Source organism: Barbus barbus, assembly GCF_936440315.1.
Source record: "Barbus barbus genome assembly, chromosome: 3".
NCBI lineage: Eukaryota > Metazoa > Chordata > Actinopteri > Cypriniformes > Cyprinidae > Barbus > Barbus barbus.
Window position 1 is genome coordinate 30,106,009 of NC_136731.1, and position 19,999 is coordinate 30,126,007.

At 36.7% G+C, this 19,999-nt stretch overlaps 1 protein-coding gene across 2 annotated transcripts in view; it reads left to right on the forward strand.

Moving 5' to 3' along the window:
- prkcbb (protein kinase C, beta b) overlaps positions 1-19,999 on the forward strand; it is a 134,436-nt gene that overhangs the window by 11,548 nt on the left and 102,889 nt on the right. For both annotated transcript variants that reach the window (XM_079394292.1, XM_079394291.1), the window contains exon 3: positions 17,029-17,111. In XM_079394292.1, coding sequence (XP_079250418.1) covers positions 17,029-17,111 — 83 coding nt within the window. The remainder of the gene's footprint in view (positions 1-17,028; positions 17,112-19,999) is intronic.

Consider the following 19,999-nt stretch of genomic DNA (forward strand, 5'->3'; position numbering starts at 1 on the left):
ACAGTCAGAAATGCAGCACACTCAACACCATTTACAAGTAGAAAAGAAGAAACATTCAAAAATATGAATGAGATTTGAGAGCTAGGGCTCTGACAGAATTTTGTTTTTGGGTTAAGATCATTTTGAAATTCAGACTGAAATGTTCACAGATGGTACAGCTGTGAGTGGAGGCCGAATCGGTGCTGGTGAGCTGAACTGAGAGGCAGTTTGAGGTGCAGGTGTTTATGTATTAAAGTGAAGTCAGGTTCACCGCTGGGATCACTGTCAGTCGCATATTAAAAATGGGCAATCTCAGAGTGGGCCAGCTAGGTTAAAAGCTTCCCCAGGCTATCAGTCACACTTATAATTGAAATGCAAGTATGTTAGGACACAGGGGCTCTTTTTAAGCACAGCTTCTGGCCTTACCTGAGTTGACAAAGATGGGAGGCTTTGGTTGAATGTTTAAAAATATATCAAAAAGCAGCGAGGTATACAATTAGCCTACTTTACCTGACAGAAACAGCATGTCTGTCATGTTCTTTTGAACTTCTATTCATCAAAGAATCCTGAAAAAATATTAAGCTTAAAGTTTAATTATCAATATTGATAATGATGATAAATGTTTCTTGAGCATCATGTGACACTGAAGACTGAGTAATGGCAGCCTTGATGAATGTAAGAGGCTTATTCCAAAAACATTAAAAGCGCCTCCAAACTTTTGAAACTTTACCCACTCTGTAATTTAGTCACAATGTAAACAGAGTTGATAAAGAATGAACAGTCACTACTGGAAACTTTGTCTGAATGACTTCATTCGTAATATAGCCTAAGATGTTTTACCAACCACTTGAGTCGTTCAACAGGTTCTGTTTTCTGAAAGTGCACAGAAAGGCATGAGGGTCAGACCCCTTTTTTAGACAGCCCGGTTGAACCATGGTTGGAGTTTTTTAGTATTGACCCTACTGGGTATTGATGCTATTGTATGAGCCTGATCGATGTTAATGCAGTGAATTCCCTCTGGCCAGCAATTGAATGGGGCTTTCTGCTGTAGAACACAGGGGAATATGCATATGCAAGCTTTCCACTGACTCATCCAGGTTTTGGATTGAAAGGAGAAAATTATGATTGAAGTCAAATGAGAATTAAATTGAATGCTTTCACAAGCGTTAACACTGATGAGATCTACGTTTTCTTTGCTTTTTTTAGATCTTGCTTTTTCTTAAGCTCCAAAATACCAAACTCTGGGAATAAATAAATGATTACTAAATAAATAAATTCAATCTCTACATCTGACCTGAATGCTCTTGTTCATTTCAGCTGATACCAAAATGCCCAAATTGCCTTAGAGACCCGAGGAAAGAATTTTTATATGCTTTTAGGTTTCTGTTAATCCACATTGAACTGTTTATACTTCTACTAAATGCGGTTAGAACAAGAAATGCCTCACTTTTGATTCATAGTGTCGCACTGATTCATGTCGTACTCTGTTTATGCATAATTATACATTACATTCTGCATGATCTGGCTTGAATGAAAGTAAATAGGGTGTGTAGATGGTGTTGATGATGATTGGTGAAGTAAAGACCTGTAAGAAGGCTTCAGTAATAGTGCTACAGTGCTCCTCAAACCCATTTAACCCATAGGACCATTTAACTGCTTGCTGCAGTTGCTAGGCAACAGGAGATGGGTAGCCTCACAGTACATGACTACTTTTGAAGCACTCTCTCTTTCTCGCTATTTCTCTCTGTCACTCTTGCGGATGCACTGTCCCAAATATCACTGCTTCTTGAGATTATATTCAGCTAAATAGAATTGTTTTTGGGTCAGAGCGCGTGCCAAAGTAATCTTAATTTCCTATTGGTGGTTTCAAATTGTTGTAGTGTCAGTTTTAACTTCCACTTGTGATTTATTTTCATCACAGGATCAATTTGATAAAAAAGGAAGTGTTTGAGGCAGATAATCTGAAATAAAACTGTTACCAAACTCATATTTCCCATGATGTGATGCAAGTCAAAAGTTTGGGGTCTGTATATGGTAACATGTTAGTATAGGGACCAACTCTGACTATTAACTAGTTGCTTGCCTATTATTCACATATTAACTGTTTATTTGTGCTTATAAAGCACATATTCTGCAAGACCATATTCTACATCCCTAATCCTACCCAGTACCTAAACTTAACAACTGCATTACTAACTATTGATAAGCAGCAAATTAGGAGTTTTTTTGAGGCAAAAGTCATAGCTAATGGTTTGTTAATAGTGAGAATTGGACCTTAAAATAAAGTGTGACCGTGCTATATAGATGGATGGATGACACGATCAGTTGTTATAGTAATATTAAGTCAGGAATATTCTTTTAATTGAAGGTTTTAATTATGTAGACTACACTTATTTTAGGGATGAAATGCAATAGTAAAGATACTGTAGTGGCTGATGTGAGCAGTCAGTGATTTGATTTTAATTTGATTTCATTTTCTTTTTCCTGTAAGATGGGGTGCCAGCTGTACTTGAACCACCAACTGTTGTTTTATTCAGGAATTTGCCAAAAAATGTCCAAATCTTGGGATGCATCAAATATCTCATCAGTTATCTGCAGACATTTGTGAATATATTGCTATCTGCCAATATTGGAGATTTATTGGAAAATATAGAGTATAGATACTACTGTACACTATTTATTTTAGATATAATGCGTGTGCTGTGTGTGTGCACGTGTGTGTTAAAAATACAGTCATGGTCAATTCAGACAGGAACAATGTCTGTCAAACACAAATTTAACTAACCTCAGGGAAAACTAGTATTGTCTGAAGAGGGCTTTTAGCACGTGTACAGTGAATTTATAGATAAATCAGATCACAGATCTCTGTGCCCGTCGCTGACTGCTGACCTCTGATCCTGGATCAGTTGCATGTGAAATCACTGCTCTGCTTTAACTGGAATCTACACAAATGACCCATCGCTTTTAATATAAATCAGTAATTAGTCACTCTAGTCATGAAGTGTGATTTGTTTATGCCTCTGTCGTCGCTGACTGTAGATTGAGCGCACACGCTGTACTGAAAGCAGCTGTTGTCGCTGTAGCCGAATGCTGCTGGGTCATACTGATGTCATTGGAGCCATGATCTGTGGGTTGTTTGGAGGTTACACTGCATGTGTGATTAGATTCCATGGAGATTACATCCATGGTCTCCTTCTTAATCATTCCTCACCTCTTTCATTTGTTTTATTCTCCCTTGCTTTATTGGTCAAATTATTTTTATCAAAGGGTAATGGTAATAGCATGCATGATACTTTGATTTATTCCATTGTGCTAAATGGTTACAGTATCCATATTACAAAGTATTTTCATTTTATATCTTATAATGACTATTATCTTATTTTGGATTAATTGGGTGGAGTATTTTATTTTATTTCATTTTATTTTATTTTTCAGTCAATTTGGTAAAACCCTTTTGAACAGGCATCTTCAAATAGCTGCTTTTAGAGCATTTTATAATTACTTTTTTTGTTAGCTACTTTGGATAAAAGCATCCGCTAAATTCATACATGGAAATGATCTTTTCAATTATGAATATGCATTTGGTAGAATATATCAATAGTGACTTGTTGTTGACTAAAGGTTGAAACAAATGTACTTTTATTAACTTGTCTCACCCTTTCATGTATTCTTTCATCCATGTAATTCTTTTTTGTAGTGCACAATTGTATCTCATGTAAATGCGGAGTGTAGGTTAGAATATTTTTTATTTGTTGTTCAATTTGTGATGCCCCTTTTTAACGTTGCTGTCTTTCTTTCTTCTTTTATAAGCCATATCCTCTTTTTACTTTTGTATTATAGTCATTCTTTTGCACTTCTGCATTATCATCCATCCGTGTGTCTTGTGTGTGTGTGTGTGTTTGCGTGGGTGGCGGGGGGAAGGGTTGTGTGGGGGACAGGTGTACCGGGGGGTCATGGTCCAGAGGGGGCGGTGAGCTGCGTGGAGAGACTCTTCAGCAGATTCACAAGCAGTCAGTGGAGAGGCTTCTTCAAAAAGATGGGATGGGTAGAGTAGACACACGGGCCTGTCATGGGGCAAACACACGCACACACACACTCCCTCAGAACTCAACCCTGTGACTCCAGTGAAAAAAATGTTTTACGCCACAGTATTGAAGAGATAGAAATTGTCCATGACTCGTTGAAATGCTTATTTTACCTGTTACCCATATTTTTGTGTTACTTTTTGTCACCGTCTGTTGGTCGAGTATGTGTTTCATGTAAGTGTAATTTTGCACTGTGGACCAGTGTTTGTCACCGTTGAGCTTGCAGTTGATTTAAGTGGACTACATGGGTGGAGAAGTTCTGCATGTCTGTCATTTCACCAGAAGTTTGAGTTGACAATTTGATTAAGAATTACGAGGTAAAATAAAAAGTAATTAAATGCATGCAGGGAGAAATTGTTTGCAATAAGACCAATAACATGCATTTAGAATTCATGCTGCCTTTAAAGTTGCAGCAAGGCCTTGTAAATCTGTAAGCAGTGATTGAAAAATATTTAGTTGCATACACTGGTTACTGAATCAATCAAACTCTCCTATGATGCCCAGCAGTGTTTTTTAGGTTGCTTACAAGGTTTTGAGACATCCCTGCTAAAAACACCAGCTCAGAACAGGATAAATTTACTGTCCGATCCTTGCTTTTTATGTTGGTTTGAGTTGGTTTATGCTGGTCTTTGATGATTTGCTTCTTGTTTAGCATGAGCATGTTTGATACGGTGAAGTGTTGCTGGTGAAATTAGTTAAGAACACCAACACCAGTATCCCATGTCCGGGTCTAGTATCCAAAACACAACATATGCTACACTTTTCAGCAAGGGTAATTCATTTTTGTGTAATATAAACACCCAAGCAGTTTAGCTTACTCTTAGTTTTTGCTTTAGCTTAGTTTTACTTGTACAGTAAAGCACATTTCATACATTAAACTTGCAGATTCTATCAACCTCATATATCATTCAGATTCATCTATCACGTTTGTAAACGGCATCATCCAGTGCAGGGCAGAGTGCTAGTGAACTACACCATGTTTACAGTACTCGAGGTGTGTTTAGCTGCAGTCCGCAGCACAGAGGAGGAGGAGGCCGGTATGTGTGTGTGTGTGTGTAGTGAGAGAGGAGAAGTTGAGGACAGCTGTGGATTGACGGCTGACTCACTGACCTCATCCCTGCATCTCTGTAAGGTAGCTCAGCGTAGCGCTCAGCGGGCCGTGGTATTTTTATTTAGAGCGTAGGCTGGCCCTACTCACTTGCATAACTCCCATTACCACAGGCAGAAAAGGTGAAAATCAAATATCTTTTTTCTTTGTGAACAATCACTCGTATCTCCTGTTGAAAAAAAGCGAGCGTTCACTGCTTGTCTACCAGCGCTCGCACTCCCCTTCTTCTTCGCTCTCTCTCTGTCGTTGTTGTTCTATTATTTGACTTTGTAATGTTCCTGAGCTTGAGTGAGAATTGCACATTTTATTGGATGGAAGGTCCGATGAAAGGTTTCTTCTCCTCTGTGAGGGTCTCATTCAGTGTGAGATCACACACATTGCTGAAGGGATGAAAGTTAACCTCAGTTAACTTTCAAAACACAAATTACTCTGTTATTCAAATCAAGACCCAGTAAATTTGATAAAGGTCTGGATTAAATTGGTTGGTGTAATACAATCAGCGTTAGGGAGTATCAACTGTAAATAAAATTAGCACTGCTTATCTTTTTATCAGAGGAACACTAACATAGATTTTTAGAACAAATAATCTGTGTCTAGGGATGCACTCAACTCAAGGTGCGATTTGATTCATGATACTGATTACACAATATGATTTTCTTAAATTGTTTTTTTTTTTAAAAATTAAAAAATGTGTCCTTTTATTTCTCAGACAAATTGTTGCACATTTATTTGAAACTGAAATATGTCAAATAACAAAACTAAACTAAACTTCATATAAACAAATTTTTTTCCCATTTAAAATTAGAGGCAATCCTGCATTTTAATCACAATCTAAACAAAGATGCTTCATACATGCAGGATGAGCAGTTTTTAATCTAAATTAGATTGTATAATTTTGAAATTTGAAGCAAAAACAGAATGGCCTGAATTTAATTTGGTGAAACTATACTGCATAAAACATATCTGCACGAAAAAAAAACAGCAGACGGACTGAATGAGAATGCAGATTCACTCTCTGACAGCAGGTGGCGCTTATGAAACAGCAGCGATACAGCGTTTCCTTGGTTGCCGCTGTAAACAAATCAGCGCTGAGCATTTAAATATTACTTTAATATGCATTATACGGAGATAAGATGAAAAGAAAATATCTAACCTTTTCTAAAGACAGCTCCTCTCAGATGTACATTCATATAAACGCCCACCCTTAACTTTATCGTGATTCATTTAACATCTCAACTGATTTGAATCGTCTCATGTATGTATCATTTTCAACTGGCTTTGGGTGTATTGCTATATATCTATCTCTGTCCATATATCCACAAAATACAAGTGTATGGACCCCAAAAGATGATGCTTCAAAAGCCATGCAAAACAAACACATTGGTAATCCATGTGACCCCACTTGATAAATCAATGTCTTCTAAAATGCTAAGATTAACTTATGTTGTGTTTGTTTTGCATGTTTTTTGAAGTATCAAGTTTGATGGTCCCATTCATTTGCGTTATATGTGCTCATTGAGATTTTTTTTAATTAACCTCCTGAAACCCAGAAAAACAAACAAAAAGTACTTTTTCATGTCATTACATTGTTTAGAGCATTGGAAAAAATATATATATTTCATTCATAAGTTATGTCATGTCCTTGGTAGAGGATATCGGGACTCATTTTTAAAAAAAAAATTAAATAAAAAGACCTGAATGAACATGCATAGGCAAAAACATTTTGTTTGTTTTAAATCACCAATACATTTTTAGTTTTCAGGATTTTTTTTTTTTTTTTTACCAAACTTTGTATAAAGGTAATTCTCAACTATGCTATAACAGTATGAGTTGATATACCATTTTTCTTTCTGCAAAATGTGTGTAAAATGGCCATAAACGGATTTTCTCATTATATACAATGCATCTGTAAACTAAATCTAATTTGCATATTAATGTGTTTCTGGGGCAACATGTAATGAAAAAAGAAGTGTAATAATGGGAGTAATAATTGACAAGATTTTCGTAATAAAATTTAATATTTCATAGGAATATTGAAATATAATTTATTTCCTATTCATTTGTTGTGTCTCTCAAAATGTGTAATAAATATGCTTTTAGCCCCGGTGTCATCAAGTGAGGAAATATATGAAATCAACATCCTGTTTCGTAACAGAAAGTCATATATTGATTTGAAACCCCACAACATTTTCCAGAGATGTTGATTTATGACACACAGTTTAAAAATTAGTCATTTAAATGATAATTACAAAATATTATCATATATCCATAAGAGTGTCACTAAATTAATTTCAGACATTTTTTGAAGACCAAGGAGAGGGAGTTGTCATAGTGAAACATCCCATTATTTAGTATCTCTGAAAAGCCCTGAATACAGGACATCCAGACTTAAAACTGTGGCATGTGTAGTCTCAGAGAAATTCACTGAAATATAACGTCCTCATATGAGGATGCAGGGTCTCAGGAGGTTACATCTTTCTTAAATCATGAAGGTGAGTAAGTGATGAGAGAATTAAAATTTTTTGATTTAGTATCATTTAGATTAGATTTACATTTTCAGTAGTATGACAGCTCAGCTGTTTTCAAAACTGTGTAGGTTTTCTAGTAACAAGCTGCCTACTAAGATGTAGTGGTGTAGTGTGACAAAATACTACTTTACTGTTTTATGACACATTGCATTGCACGCACAGTTCTACAGTCAAGCGAAACAAGGCAACACTTTCCTAGAATGTTCTTAACTGTCGTGATACAGCTTTGTAAAGTCAGTTTCTGTTTCGTGAATCGGTTCATTCAGGATCATAAAGAAGTGTTTCAAATGATTCTTTTTTTAAATATATATTTTTAAAGACGTTTCTTACGCTCACTCAAAAATGCAGTAAAAATGTGTCTTCCTTATTGTGATTTAATACTTGCTGGACCTTCCGGAGGAATTCATGTAGGAAAGTGTCACATTTGATTAAGGAAAAGAAAGAGGAATCAAACCAAAACTGAAGGTAAAACTCTCTCAACCTGTCTCAATCCTTCATGCTAGCTATACTCATAATTGACTTCCCTTCAGGGAAAGCTGTCTGTGCCATGTGCACAGTATAATAATAAAAAAAACATAGCCTCTCGGGGTATATTTAAATAAACTGTTTTAAAAACATAACCAAGAGCCAGAGTGAGCAGCCATGATATTCTACCCCCAGATCTTCAGATGAAAACCTGTTTTCCTCAGCTGAGAGACGCAGGTGCTTGCAGTGTCTCTGGCATGTATATCCTGTTCTAACAGGAAGCCCTGGGCTCCACTTCCCTCTCAGCCAGCTTAAACCGCTCTGCCAAGGCTGTGACAGACATCAGCTGCCAGAGAGTCATTAGCAGTGAAAGCCATTCTTTCTCATTATGTAGATTTCAGGAAGAGGGAACGCCGAGGCTGGTGGGAGCGCCGCCTTGGCTGAAGACTGGATGAGGTGTGTGTGGAAACGTCTTTCTCTGTAATGTCTCAGAAATGTGAAAGATTAGAAAGACAGCGAGAGGGAGAATAGGAACAAACGCCAGTTTTAATTGGCATGCGACTGATTCGCCATGCGGGCACCGCTGCCAGGGCAGTGTAAAGCTGGAAAATGGAGCGCCAGCCTGTGCGTATAGATTGAAGTGAGGGGGTGAGAAAGAAAGAGAAGCAGAATGAAAAAGAAATAGTTTTGGGGGGAAAAAACCAACTGTTCTGCTCCTTTATTGAGTGGCCTAATGTATGGTGGGTGGAAGCCTCATTGATTGAGTTCTCAGCAGCTGTATTATATAAAGGCCATATGGGAGTGGAGGGATATCAAACAAACTCTAGACTTCTCTTTCAGTCTAGAACTGCACGGAATAAAGGAAAGAATCAATGCAGTGATGGTCATGATTGTTGCATTAGGATGTGTTTGCATGCGAGTGTGATCACACTCGGCTGGTGTGATGGGATGATGTGTGAATATGCAGAGATGCACCGCTGCACGCGTCAAGTACTAGAGCCCTGAGCCCTCAAGAGCTTCATGACACTAATAATGGAAACATCGAGATGCCATGTTGCAGAAGCACAGTAAACATTCAAAAACATGGAAGAAATGCAATATCCATTTTCCTTTTATTTATATGATTTGATTAAATTACAATAAAATATACAATATATTTATGTAAAAATGTCTATACATTGTCTTTCAGTTAACAAAAATATGTATTTTTAATTATACATTAATGTATATTCACAATCAAACATTTGTATTTTTTCCTTTTTTTAATTTTTTTTTTTTTTCTAAATTGGGATGCGCAATATATTAGTACCAGGTCAGTCAATATACAGGTTATCTGTCAACTTTTTTTAATTGGTCATTTTGACTGATTGGTCATTGGTCATTTTGAATAGCTTAGGCTATTTCTCAATTTTTACACATTACCTTTACCATCAAATTCACTTGTTGCATCTAAAATGGCAGATTTTAGTTTTTTGTGTTTTATTTTTTAAATTTATTTAGAAAATAGTTGAGAATTGTAATATTACTCACTTGCCGTTTATTGTTATAAAAATAATTATGGTTTCTGAAAATATCTGACAAAATCTTGAAATCAAGAATTCACTAATGTCATGTTATAAATTCTGATTTTACATACAGATAATACAAATAGAATACAGAGCAATAAAGCCAGCAAAATACAACAAAAAAGTGTCTAAAAATTTGTCACTGACTCTTTTTAGAGGGCCAACATGTCATCTTTTTTAAGTGTAAGATGCATCTGTTGTTGATTGTGTGCTAGACAGCAGGTCTGTGTGTGCTGCTGTGATGTTCAGATGTGCTAATCTCAGTGAAGCCTCACTCTTAACAGTCCCATCAGCACTGAGCGCAGGATCAGCCCAGCTAATCCAGTTAATGTCACAGCTAACATCCGTCCTCTGTGTCTTTCAGTGTGTGTTTTTGACTTTGCCAGAAGTTTGTGAAATCTGAAAGTTTGGTAAAAACTTTGTGTATGTACATTTTTGAAAGGAAAAATAGGTTTATGTAACATTTTACAATAATGTCCCATTTGTTAGCATTAGTTTATGCATTATCTAACAGTCACTTACAATGAGCAATACAGTTGTTACAGTGTTTGTCAATATTTATTAATGTTACAAAAATGGTTCACACAGTTAATTTTTTACCAGAACATGTCCTGGTCGCATTTCACCCCGAAAGAAAACAAGTGAATGTAGTAATTTGCTATTCAAATGGCATATAAATGTCTAATATGTTGTAATTTCAGGTTGGAGCTTCTCTCTACCACTGATAAAAAGTCAATGTGGAAGTCTTCATTTAGCTAGATAAATAAGTAAGTGTAACCTTGGCATTGTAGTGACTTCACAATTGTATCACACTACTAAAATGAGGAAGAACTTGTACTTTAGATTGAAAGACAAGCTTGTTTGAATCAGGCTGTTATCCATCTGTGTTTAATGATCTGTGGTAAGAGCTAAGCTAGGCTGTTATTGTCAATATTCCTGCTCATTGTTGTGTTACGCTGTGTGACTCCTTGTATGTTTTAGCGTAGAAATTCATATTGCGAGTGTGACCTGCACAGTGTGAACATTTAATTATGAGTTAGAATTCACAGCACGTCTTATGTATCCTAAATTGATAATTTATGAGTGTCTCCTCAGTAAAGGGAATCAATTTTCCAGACAGTTAAACCCAGTTGTTTAGTCATGGTTATAATCAAATTAACATAATTAGGATCAGAATAATGTTTTGTTATTGCCCTAAGCTTTTCCTATTTTTTTAAAATTTTTTAAATTAAGTTTCAGTTTCCTTAGTCATACTTTTATGAACTGTTTTAAATTTGAACTTTCATGAAGACGCAGTTAATGCAGTTAAAATAATTTCTTATCATTTTTAAAAAATTTATTCATTTTAAATATAAACAAAATAAAATGTGCAGCTAAACATAAAACAAAATGAAAAATCTATTTATATATAAACTGTCCTTAAACTGGTCTGATCTTAAATTCACTGTTATTTTGGGAGAAGATAGTGGATTGAATCTGTGCAAAATAAGGTTTCTATCTAGACTATGCATTGTGCGATAAGTTACTTAGAGATATTTCACCCAAAACATTTTTTGTTATCTTGTATGATTTTCCTTTGTGGAACACACAAGTTTGCAATGAGATGAAGGTGATTTTGGGGTGAACTGCCCCTTTAACCAGCATTAGATTTCAAAAGCCTTGAAAAGCCCTCAGATGGAGATGGATTGTGGATTGGATGTCCGCGAATGTCAAATTTGGAAATATCCATTCTGACTGCAGATTTGCAGTTTTCTTGAGATGGTGTGAATCAAAAACAGTGATCATTTTATGATATCACGGCATGTTTTTGAATGCTCTGCTCAAAAATGCAGACTGAGAAAAGGTCACTGAGAAATGCACAATAAGTATTGTTTTGCATCCTTTTAGGAGCACACTAGCAGGATACAGATAATAGACTATGATAAAAAGTCACATTAGGTATTTAACCGTTCCAACATGTTTCATATTTTCATCAACCTCCAAACAGTAAGGACTGTTTTTCCTCCTTTGTGCACAAATCATTCTCGGTGTTCTGATTGGCTGTTTCGACAGAGCAAGGCTTCCCATGTCAACTCAGATGAACTCTGTTTAATTCTCCTCCTTTAGGGTTGTGTGGGGGAAAACAGGCTGTTTTTAAGTGTTTATCCTTCCTTTCCTTCAGCTCGATTCAATTTAGTAGCTCTAACACCTTGTTCTGTTCATGAAGCCTTAATGATGTTGCACCACGAGGAATATATTTTGCATGCTGTTCCATATCTAGTAAACAAGCGCACAAACTCCCTTCCTCCTAATCTGCATCTCCCTGACAGCAGGGCTGAATTCAATATCAAAATGAACGTTCCCAGTCATCTCTGGGATCGTTCGCACATCTCTCGTGCCCGTGAATTAAAATCGTGAAAGGTTCTTTCGCGGCTTCTCTGGCCAGACGCGGCTTGCTATAACTGGAGGCTCTTTTTAAAGGTTCGCAGTTGTCCAGAAGGCAGATATGCTTGGATGTTGAGTGCATGTGTGTTTGTGTGGGCGTGCTCGTGTATGTGTGTGCGTTTGAGCTGCAAGTGTGCGAGTATGTGGGTGTGCACCGTTGCTGTTTGTCTGTGAGTGACTGACTGACTAGCAGGAGAGGACTAATGCCTGTGCTTTTCCGAGCTAATTGAATTTGTCTCCGAGCTACTCTGAGCGGCATCTGCCGGGACAAAGTTTGGTGTCTTAACGGGGTGTGCACCATGGTTGCGTTTGCTAGGCGCTGAGCCGCTAGTGTGGCATGGATATTTAATGGGCTGTTTAATTATGAAGGCCCAGATCAGTCTCGCTGGGAAGAGATGTGGGTTGCTACATGAGCCTTTATCTCGTTCTAACCATTTAAGAGTGCTGGAGAGAGAAAGAGTCAGGGAAACTCCCACTGGGCCTGATCCTTCTCCATCAGGCTGGCCATTATGTAAGCGTGCACTCAATAGGCCCTGTGAGAGGCTGTTTAACTGAGCCGCTTGGAGATGGCAGTCTGCGCTTCACCTCTGGGTTGATCTTTACCCTGTCACCAAGAGCAGAAGAAGAACTTCCTGTGTCTGAACGCTTATACCTCTTGATAGATGAGAGATTTCTTTCTATAAAAATTTAAATATTAGGAACTGTTGCTGTTTTTTTGCGTGATGTTTTTAAAATTTGTATGAATGACAGTTGATCTCAAACTGTGGCATGTGGATTGTTGCTCAGTGCTGTGGAAATTTACAAAACTACAGAATACAAGAGTTTTATTTCAGCGTTATTTATTTATTTATTTAAACTTCCAGTCTAGATACTATTTTAAGTCTGTCATCATCTACATCTAATTAAAATTCTGTCATTATTTACTTACCTATTGTTGTTCTAAACCTATAAGACCTTCGTTCATCTTCAGAACACAAATTAAGATATTTTTGATGAAATCTGAGAACTCTCTGACCCTCCATAGACTGCAAGCCCAGAAAGGTTGTAAGGACATCATTAAAATATTCAATGTGACTTCAGTAGTTCAACCATAATTTTATGAAGCTGTGGGAATAATTATTTTGTGCGCAAAGAAAACAAAAAATAACGACTTTATTCAACAATTTCTTCTCTTCCGTGTCAGTCTTTAAAGTTGCACATGGACTATTTTAACTATATCCTGGGCCTTGAACGTGTCAGTTGTGTTCCTGTCTATGCAGGGTCAGAAAGCTTTCGGATTTCATCAAAAATATTTTAGTTTGCGTTCTGAAAATGAACAAAGATCTTAAGGGTTTGGAATGACATGAGGGTGAGTAATTAATGGGAATTTTCATTTTTGGGTGAACTATCCCTTTAACATAATGTCTTTAAAAAAACATATGTGCTGGCCACTCTCTTTCATACTGCAATTATAATAAATAGTTAGAAAAGTGGCATAAAGGTTTCAGAAAGCCCATGTCTTGTGTGCTATATTCCCTATTAAAGGTGTGTTCAGTAGGTTTTAGCTAGGGTTAGCATTGCTGTACTTTATGTACTGATACCACAATGATGTTAGATGCTGCACTGCCCAGTTGGATTTTGCTGGACTTTTTTTGAGGTCTAAAACGACTGAATTTTCTGTCTTTTCTTAAAAAATGTGGTGATATTTGCAGCATTTTTATATTGCAGTGCAAACCCACCAATAATCATGAGTATAAGAACTCATGTTCTTATTTTTAATGACAGTAAGAGTACAATTACCTGTAAATACTTTTGTGCATAATTACTGAAATTGTGGTTCTGGGTCACCATGCACAAGGGAACTTTTCTTTCCTTTCGAAACACTTGTAAAGTGTCTTGGGTTAAAGGGATGCAGCAAAACCAATGTTACTCACGCATAAAAAAAAAAATAAATAAAGCAACCTTGGGATTCGTATTCAGGCCTTCATGTCTGATTCTCCAGTAATAAGTGTGAAAATAAGTGTATTCCATTGACTAATTTTTGCTCTTTCACTACACAACACTGTTCTTCTCTACGAGTGTATCTACAAAAGCAGCAGCCAATGAGCGTGAGGATTCTCTTTAGTGAAACACTGTGGTGTGACTCGCACAATACATAATTAAAACACTTTTTATAGAAATCTATTATGTGCACTGATGTGAGTTTACACCATTCAGATGATTCTTCATCTACTTATTTCCTAATGTGTAAAACTTTAAATTAGCAGCAAACTGCTGAATGCACTTTTAAATATTCTAAAGTGAACTGAAGATCCTTCCTTTGAGTGTTTGAGATGTAGCAATGTGTGATTTGTGAAGACATCATGCTTTTGAAGAAAACTTGTAATATAGTGTGTGTGTACTTAGGCTTTGAAAGTTCTCATTCATTGTAATTGCATAGCTTTAACTGACCAAGAAAAGCTATTTTGTTTCAAGGAAGAAAGTAAAAGAGTAATTGATCACATTTTGGGGGGGGTGTTCTTTTTAATAAAGCTTGTGTATAATGTATCACCACTGTAGGGTGTAAAAATGTAAGTGGTGTTGACCGATCTCAATTGCTGATCATAGTTTGCACATCAAAATTTTATTCTGAGCACTAAAAAGAGGGGAGAAAAGGAGTTGTTTGCCAAAAGGCGAGATGGAAATCCATCATGTGTTTTTGTCTGCTTTTGGCTCAGATACACAGGATTCAGCACTCCTGTTTTGAAGTGATTCTCTGGATCGTTCTATGATAAATGGCAACCGTTTATAACTTCAATTCCCTGAAACAATTTGCCCTCCAACTGATCACCCCCTTTTTTATTTTGGGAGAGAATTTGGTAATACTCTGTACAAGCACTGTTATTTACCACATTTATTTATTTTTCTCAGTTTTAAAAAAAAAACCTAACTTTTCTTAGTGCTGTCTTTTGTTCTTAAAAGAAAACAATCTGAGAAGATGTGATTCTTCTTGTTTCATACATTTTGACTTCTTTCTCTTATTATTCAGTAATAAATTTGGACTCAAAAAAAAGGGTTTCTAATGGACAGTAAAATCGTGTATTAACACATTATTGTTTTTATAATGAACTGGTCCTTCCACAGATCTGCGAACGAGCTAAACAAGAGACTGATTGTTCTGTTGCCTAGTTCCCAATCCAAAAAGATGTGAGAGCCCAAAAGAACTGTAACATTGTTGTAACTACAGTAGGCGCTGTTTGAATGTTTAGCTCAGATTGTATTTGGCCTATTTTTATTTTATTTTTTAATAAACTGTTTTAGGATCACAAAGATGAAAAGAGCAAACTTCACTGAATCATATGCTTCAGTTCTCTTCCAAATCTGTTTTTCTTTATCTCTCACTTTCTCACTGGAGTATTTGGAGTGTGTGGGTGACAGTGGCTGGTTCAGCTTGTCTGAAGTTTGGCTGTTGTGTTTTGGCCAGAGCTGCTAGACTAAAAGTGCAGATTCTGAAAGAGATTACAGTGAACGTGAAAGACTTCTTATGTCATTTCCCATGAGAAAATGCCTATAACCTGCACATAGTGACCTTCAGTGAATAGGAGCGTTAACCTGCAGCAGGAAGAACGATGCCACTACGATGACCTGGATGTGTCGCGCTGCAGAGGTTCCAGGGGCATTAGTGATGTGAACAGAGGGGCATTTTATGTATAGTCCAGCACAGCACAGTATTTGCATAGTAGACTAGATTCACCTCCTATAGCCTTTAGGCGGATTGGCTGCTGTCACAGGTTGTTGTGTACTAGCTGCTTACAGTGTAATATACAGTACCGTATACTGCCTACTAATATTAAGTTAAACACAACCAACACCAGTGAAACCAGGCAGTGATAAGCATTCAAACAACACAGTAGTGATACTACATTGTTGCCACATATACATTAAAATATTATATTGGATTTTTAAAAAAGATTAACAAAATTAAATGTGTATAAACTATTTTAAATGTTTAATTCAGTGATGGTATAAACAAGTTTGCAATAATGGTAAACAATGAGTGGAAGCTAGATTTAGCAAAAATGGAAATGCAGCCAGCTTGAATATCATGCTGGCTTTTACTGGTTTGGTGCTGGTCTAACTGGTGGACCAACATAGCTGTGCATGTTTATGAATGTTTGTTTCTGATGCTATGAATGACCCAAAAAATGCTTGGCATCCAGTACTGCTGGTTAAGCTAGTCGAATAAGCAAAAATTCTATTTTTGTTGATCATACATCTTTGTTGTAGCAGTTGTTTAAAAAAATATCAAAATGTGTGCTTTTTTGACATCTTAAAGATTTTGACATCTAATATAACCAGTTAATTATTGCAGTTTGTGGAGAAGGAATGAAGGGAACTCCAAAATTGACATAATTTAATACAATGATTTTGTTGGCAAATTTAATGTGTGAATTAATTGCCATGTATTTTATTTCAGAAAAAAATAGCTGCAGTCAGTGTGCGCTGCAACAAAAATAGAAAATATGGTGATCTGTAGTACATGTGCGCTACACAGAGCAGCAGTATTTAAATGCCCATAACACACACACACACACACGCATCTCTTTTGTTTCAACTGTGGAGCGCTCACAAATTAGGAATCAATTCAAAAGCCATTCATTATTTAATAATAACTGCAATAAACAAGCACTCATGGTGTGCAAGTACCACTTTTTGTTAAACGGTTGTAGTAAGGCCTCATGCAGTGTTGTATTGCGATGCAGTTTATGTGTGGGGGGTTTAGGTTGGGTCAAATGGCATGACTTGAAATCAAATAGGATCTTTGTCACAGCAGATGAATGTCTGTCAGTGCCATGAGCTATGATTCTCACCGTTTATCTCATCTGTCTGTCTGTCTCTCTCCTTCCTTCTTTCAGTATGCTGCTTCGTGGTGCACAAACGTTGCCATGAATTCGTCACCTTCTCCTGCCCCGGAGCAGATAAGGGTCCTGCGTCAGATGTGAGTACAAATATCTCTTCCATTTCCTTCCTTCCTCCACTCTTCTGCTATCTGTCTTCCCTTCTCTTTGTCTCCCGTCTTCAATCTGTGTCTGTCTCTCTCTCAATCCCATGTGAGAGAACAGAGAATAGAGGTGGGCAGAAGTTGTCATCCTCTGGCAAATCTAATCAGACGTACTGTCACAGAGGAAGTGTGTGAGACAGCTGCGGTGACGATAACCCTCTACGTTTCAGATTTCCTCCTGGAGTCTTCTTCTCCACTCATTTTGTCTTGGGCCCCTGAGTTATACAACCATTTAAATCAACAAATTACCCGGTCTATAGTGACAGCTACAGGAAGCGCGTCCAAACGGGGGACCAGAGTGCTTTTTTGTTACTGTGGATGAGAGTGAACGTAGAATGCCAGCTCAATCACATCATTACAATTACTATTCACAGGAACAGAAGGGAGAATGAATGGCGCTGTGCAGTTATAGGAAATGGCTTTGGTCTTTGAATCCATGCAATTATGAAAAATACATTTCTGCTTCACTCTCAGCCACTTCTTGATTCTCTGTCTGTCTAAACTAGCATTTTTCACCAGGAGTTACAGAAAAAAAATTCTGAATTGTGAACAAAAATCTCACAGCAAAATTATTTTACTGCGTCATCTGGAAATCAATTTTACATTTATTGTCATCACGGGCTTAAAAAAAAAAACTTCAGTAAAAGACGTGAATGATACCAATCTTTTGAAAAAATAAATAAATTCTCAATGCTTTAATGAAGAACTTCTTGACCAGTTAAAACTACATTTTATAAGTATACACATGTAGCTTAAATAGAATCCAAACTCATCATGTCCCTGTTCATCATTATGCATCTTTTCTCCTGTGGCCTCATGGGATAGTAATATACTTATGCTGAAATATATAGTAGAAAACAGCAACATTGTGAAATGTTATTACAACCTAACATCAATACAAACTATTTGAATATGTGGTCCCACTTTATATTAGGTGGCCTTAACTACTATGTACTTACATTTAGATTAATCATTTGATACTATGCACTTATTAGCCACTTTTCCACTGTAGGGCCAGTGCTTTAAACGGGCCGTGCAGGGCTAATAGGCTCAGACCTGTAGCACCAAGCCCAAAATCACACTGGATTTCCACCGTCAGACCAGAAGCTCCGCTGCACTTCACTAAAACCCGCCCTTTACAGACCTCTCTGGAACAACATCACGCAACCCTATCATTTCACCAACAAAGAGAAGTTATCAAAAAACTAATCAGAAATAAGTCACTGGAACTAGTGCGATCACAAAACGAACATGATAAACATGGCCATTTTTTGCAGTTTTTATTGTTTACGTAAAGATTTAAATACAAAAGCATCAATGTTTTACCAGTTTTACAATAATTAGTGATACATTGATCATAATGAATTAATTTGTCAGGACTGAATATTAGTCACACAGAAATAAAGTGGTATTTACCGTTATTTCACAAGAGAAAGAGGACACACATATTCAGTCGCATCGTTTCCTGTTTATTTGTAGTCACAGTATACATCACATATAGAAAGAATGATCATTTCAATAAATTCTCCTTCAAAAATATGACCCGAGTAGCAGAGGGAGCTCCCAAACAAAAATTATGATTTTGATATAGTTTATGACATGCGTGGAGCTAAATATGAACATCAGACAGCCAGGTATAAAGAGGTGAGACTTACTGACAGATAAAATGTTACTAAATAAATACACGATTGTGATAGCATATATGATTTGTCTGATTTCTTCAAGCGGTCATATTAACCATGTTTACTATGGTAATGGCTAGCTTGCATAGTCTTTTGCATCGCTCATAAATATGTCTGCCTTGTATGGTGATCATAATCCACATCGGATCTCAAACAGAGGTTATTTCAAACACTCGCTGCTGTTGAAAAGTGAGTTTTGAGTTAAATAATTTTAAAGTCTTTAATGCTGGTGTTATAGCTGTCAACTACATGAAATAATCCACGCCGCTGATGCTCTTCTGACTCTGAGAAACTTTGCGTTTGTTCATAACCACTCCCCGAGCCCAAGCTGGCCTGCTTGGCCCAAGGTTTTCGGCGGGCCAACAATACCTGGCCATTGGCACCAAGAAAGCCCTAACAAGGCAAGATCAAGCCCCTGAAGTGACAGTGGAAACATGACTGGTTCTGGCACGCACTTTTGGCAAAACGTGGAAACGTGGCTATTGTGAACATGTTTTTACATTGTACTTATATTTAAAAAAGAAATACCTACATGTAATTATATCTGTAATTAATTTCCCATTTAATGGGACAATAGTGTAATTGAAACCCATCCCTTACAAGTTTTATAAATTTGATACTACCAAATCTGTGCCTAACCTTACCCATATCCCACCTCAATACCAGCAGAAGTATTTTGCGATGCAATATGAACACAATAAGTACATTGTACTTATTTTCTGATGTAAGTGCATAGTAGTTAACTAATATGAAGTGGGACCAAGTTTTTACAACAATGTCAAAGTCCTTACTGTTACTTCAATTGAATGCTTCTTTACTGAATAAAGGTATTAATTCCTTTAAAAAATTTTACTTTTGAATGTTACTGTATTGTTTTCATAAAATCCTCTTAGGTTCCCTCTCATATTTTTTTATTTTTTTGGACCCTAGAACCCCTTTCTTAACCAAGTGGACCTTAGACCCTAGTTTGAGAACCTCTGGATATATTGTCAATAAACAAATAGAAAGGTAATAGCATCAATTATTTGCTACTTTCAACATAATCTGACTGTTATACACTACTTGTTACCTCAAGTCAAGTCAACTTTATTTATATAGCGCTTTTAACAATACAGATTGTGTCAAAGCACTTAACAGTATCAA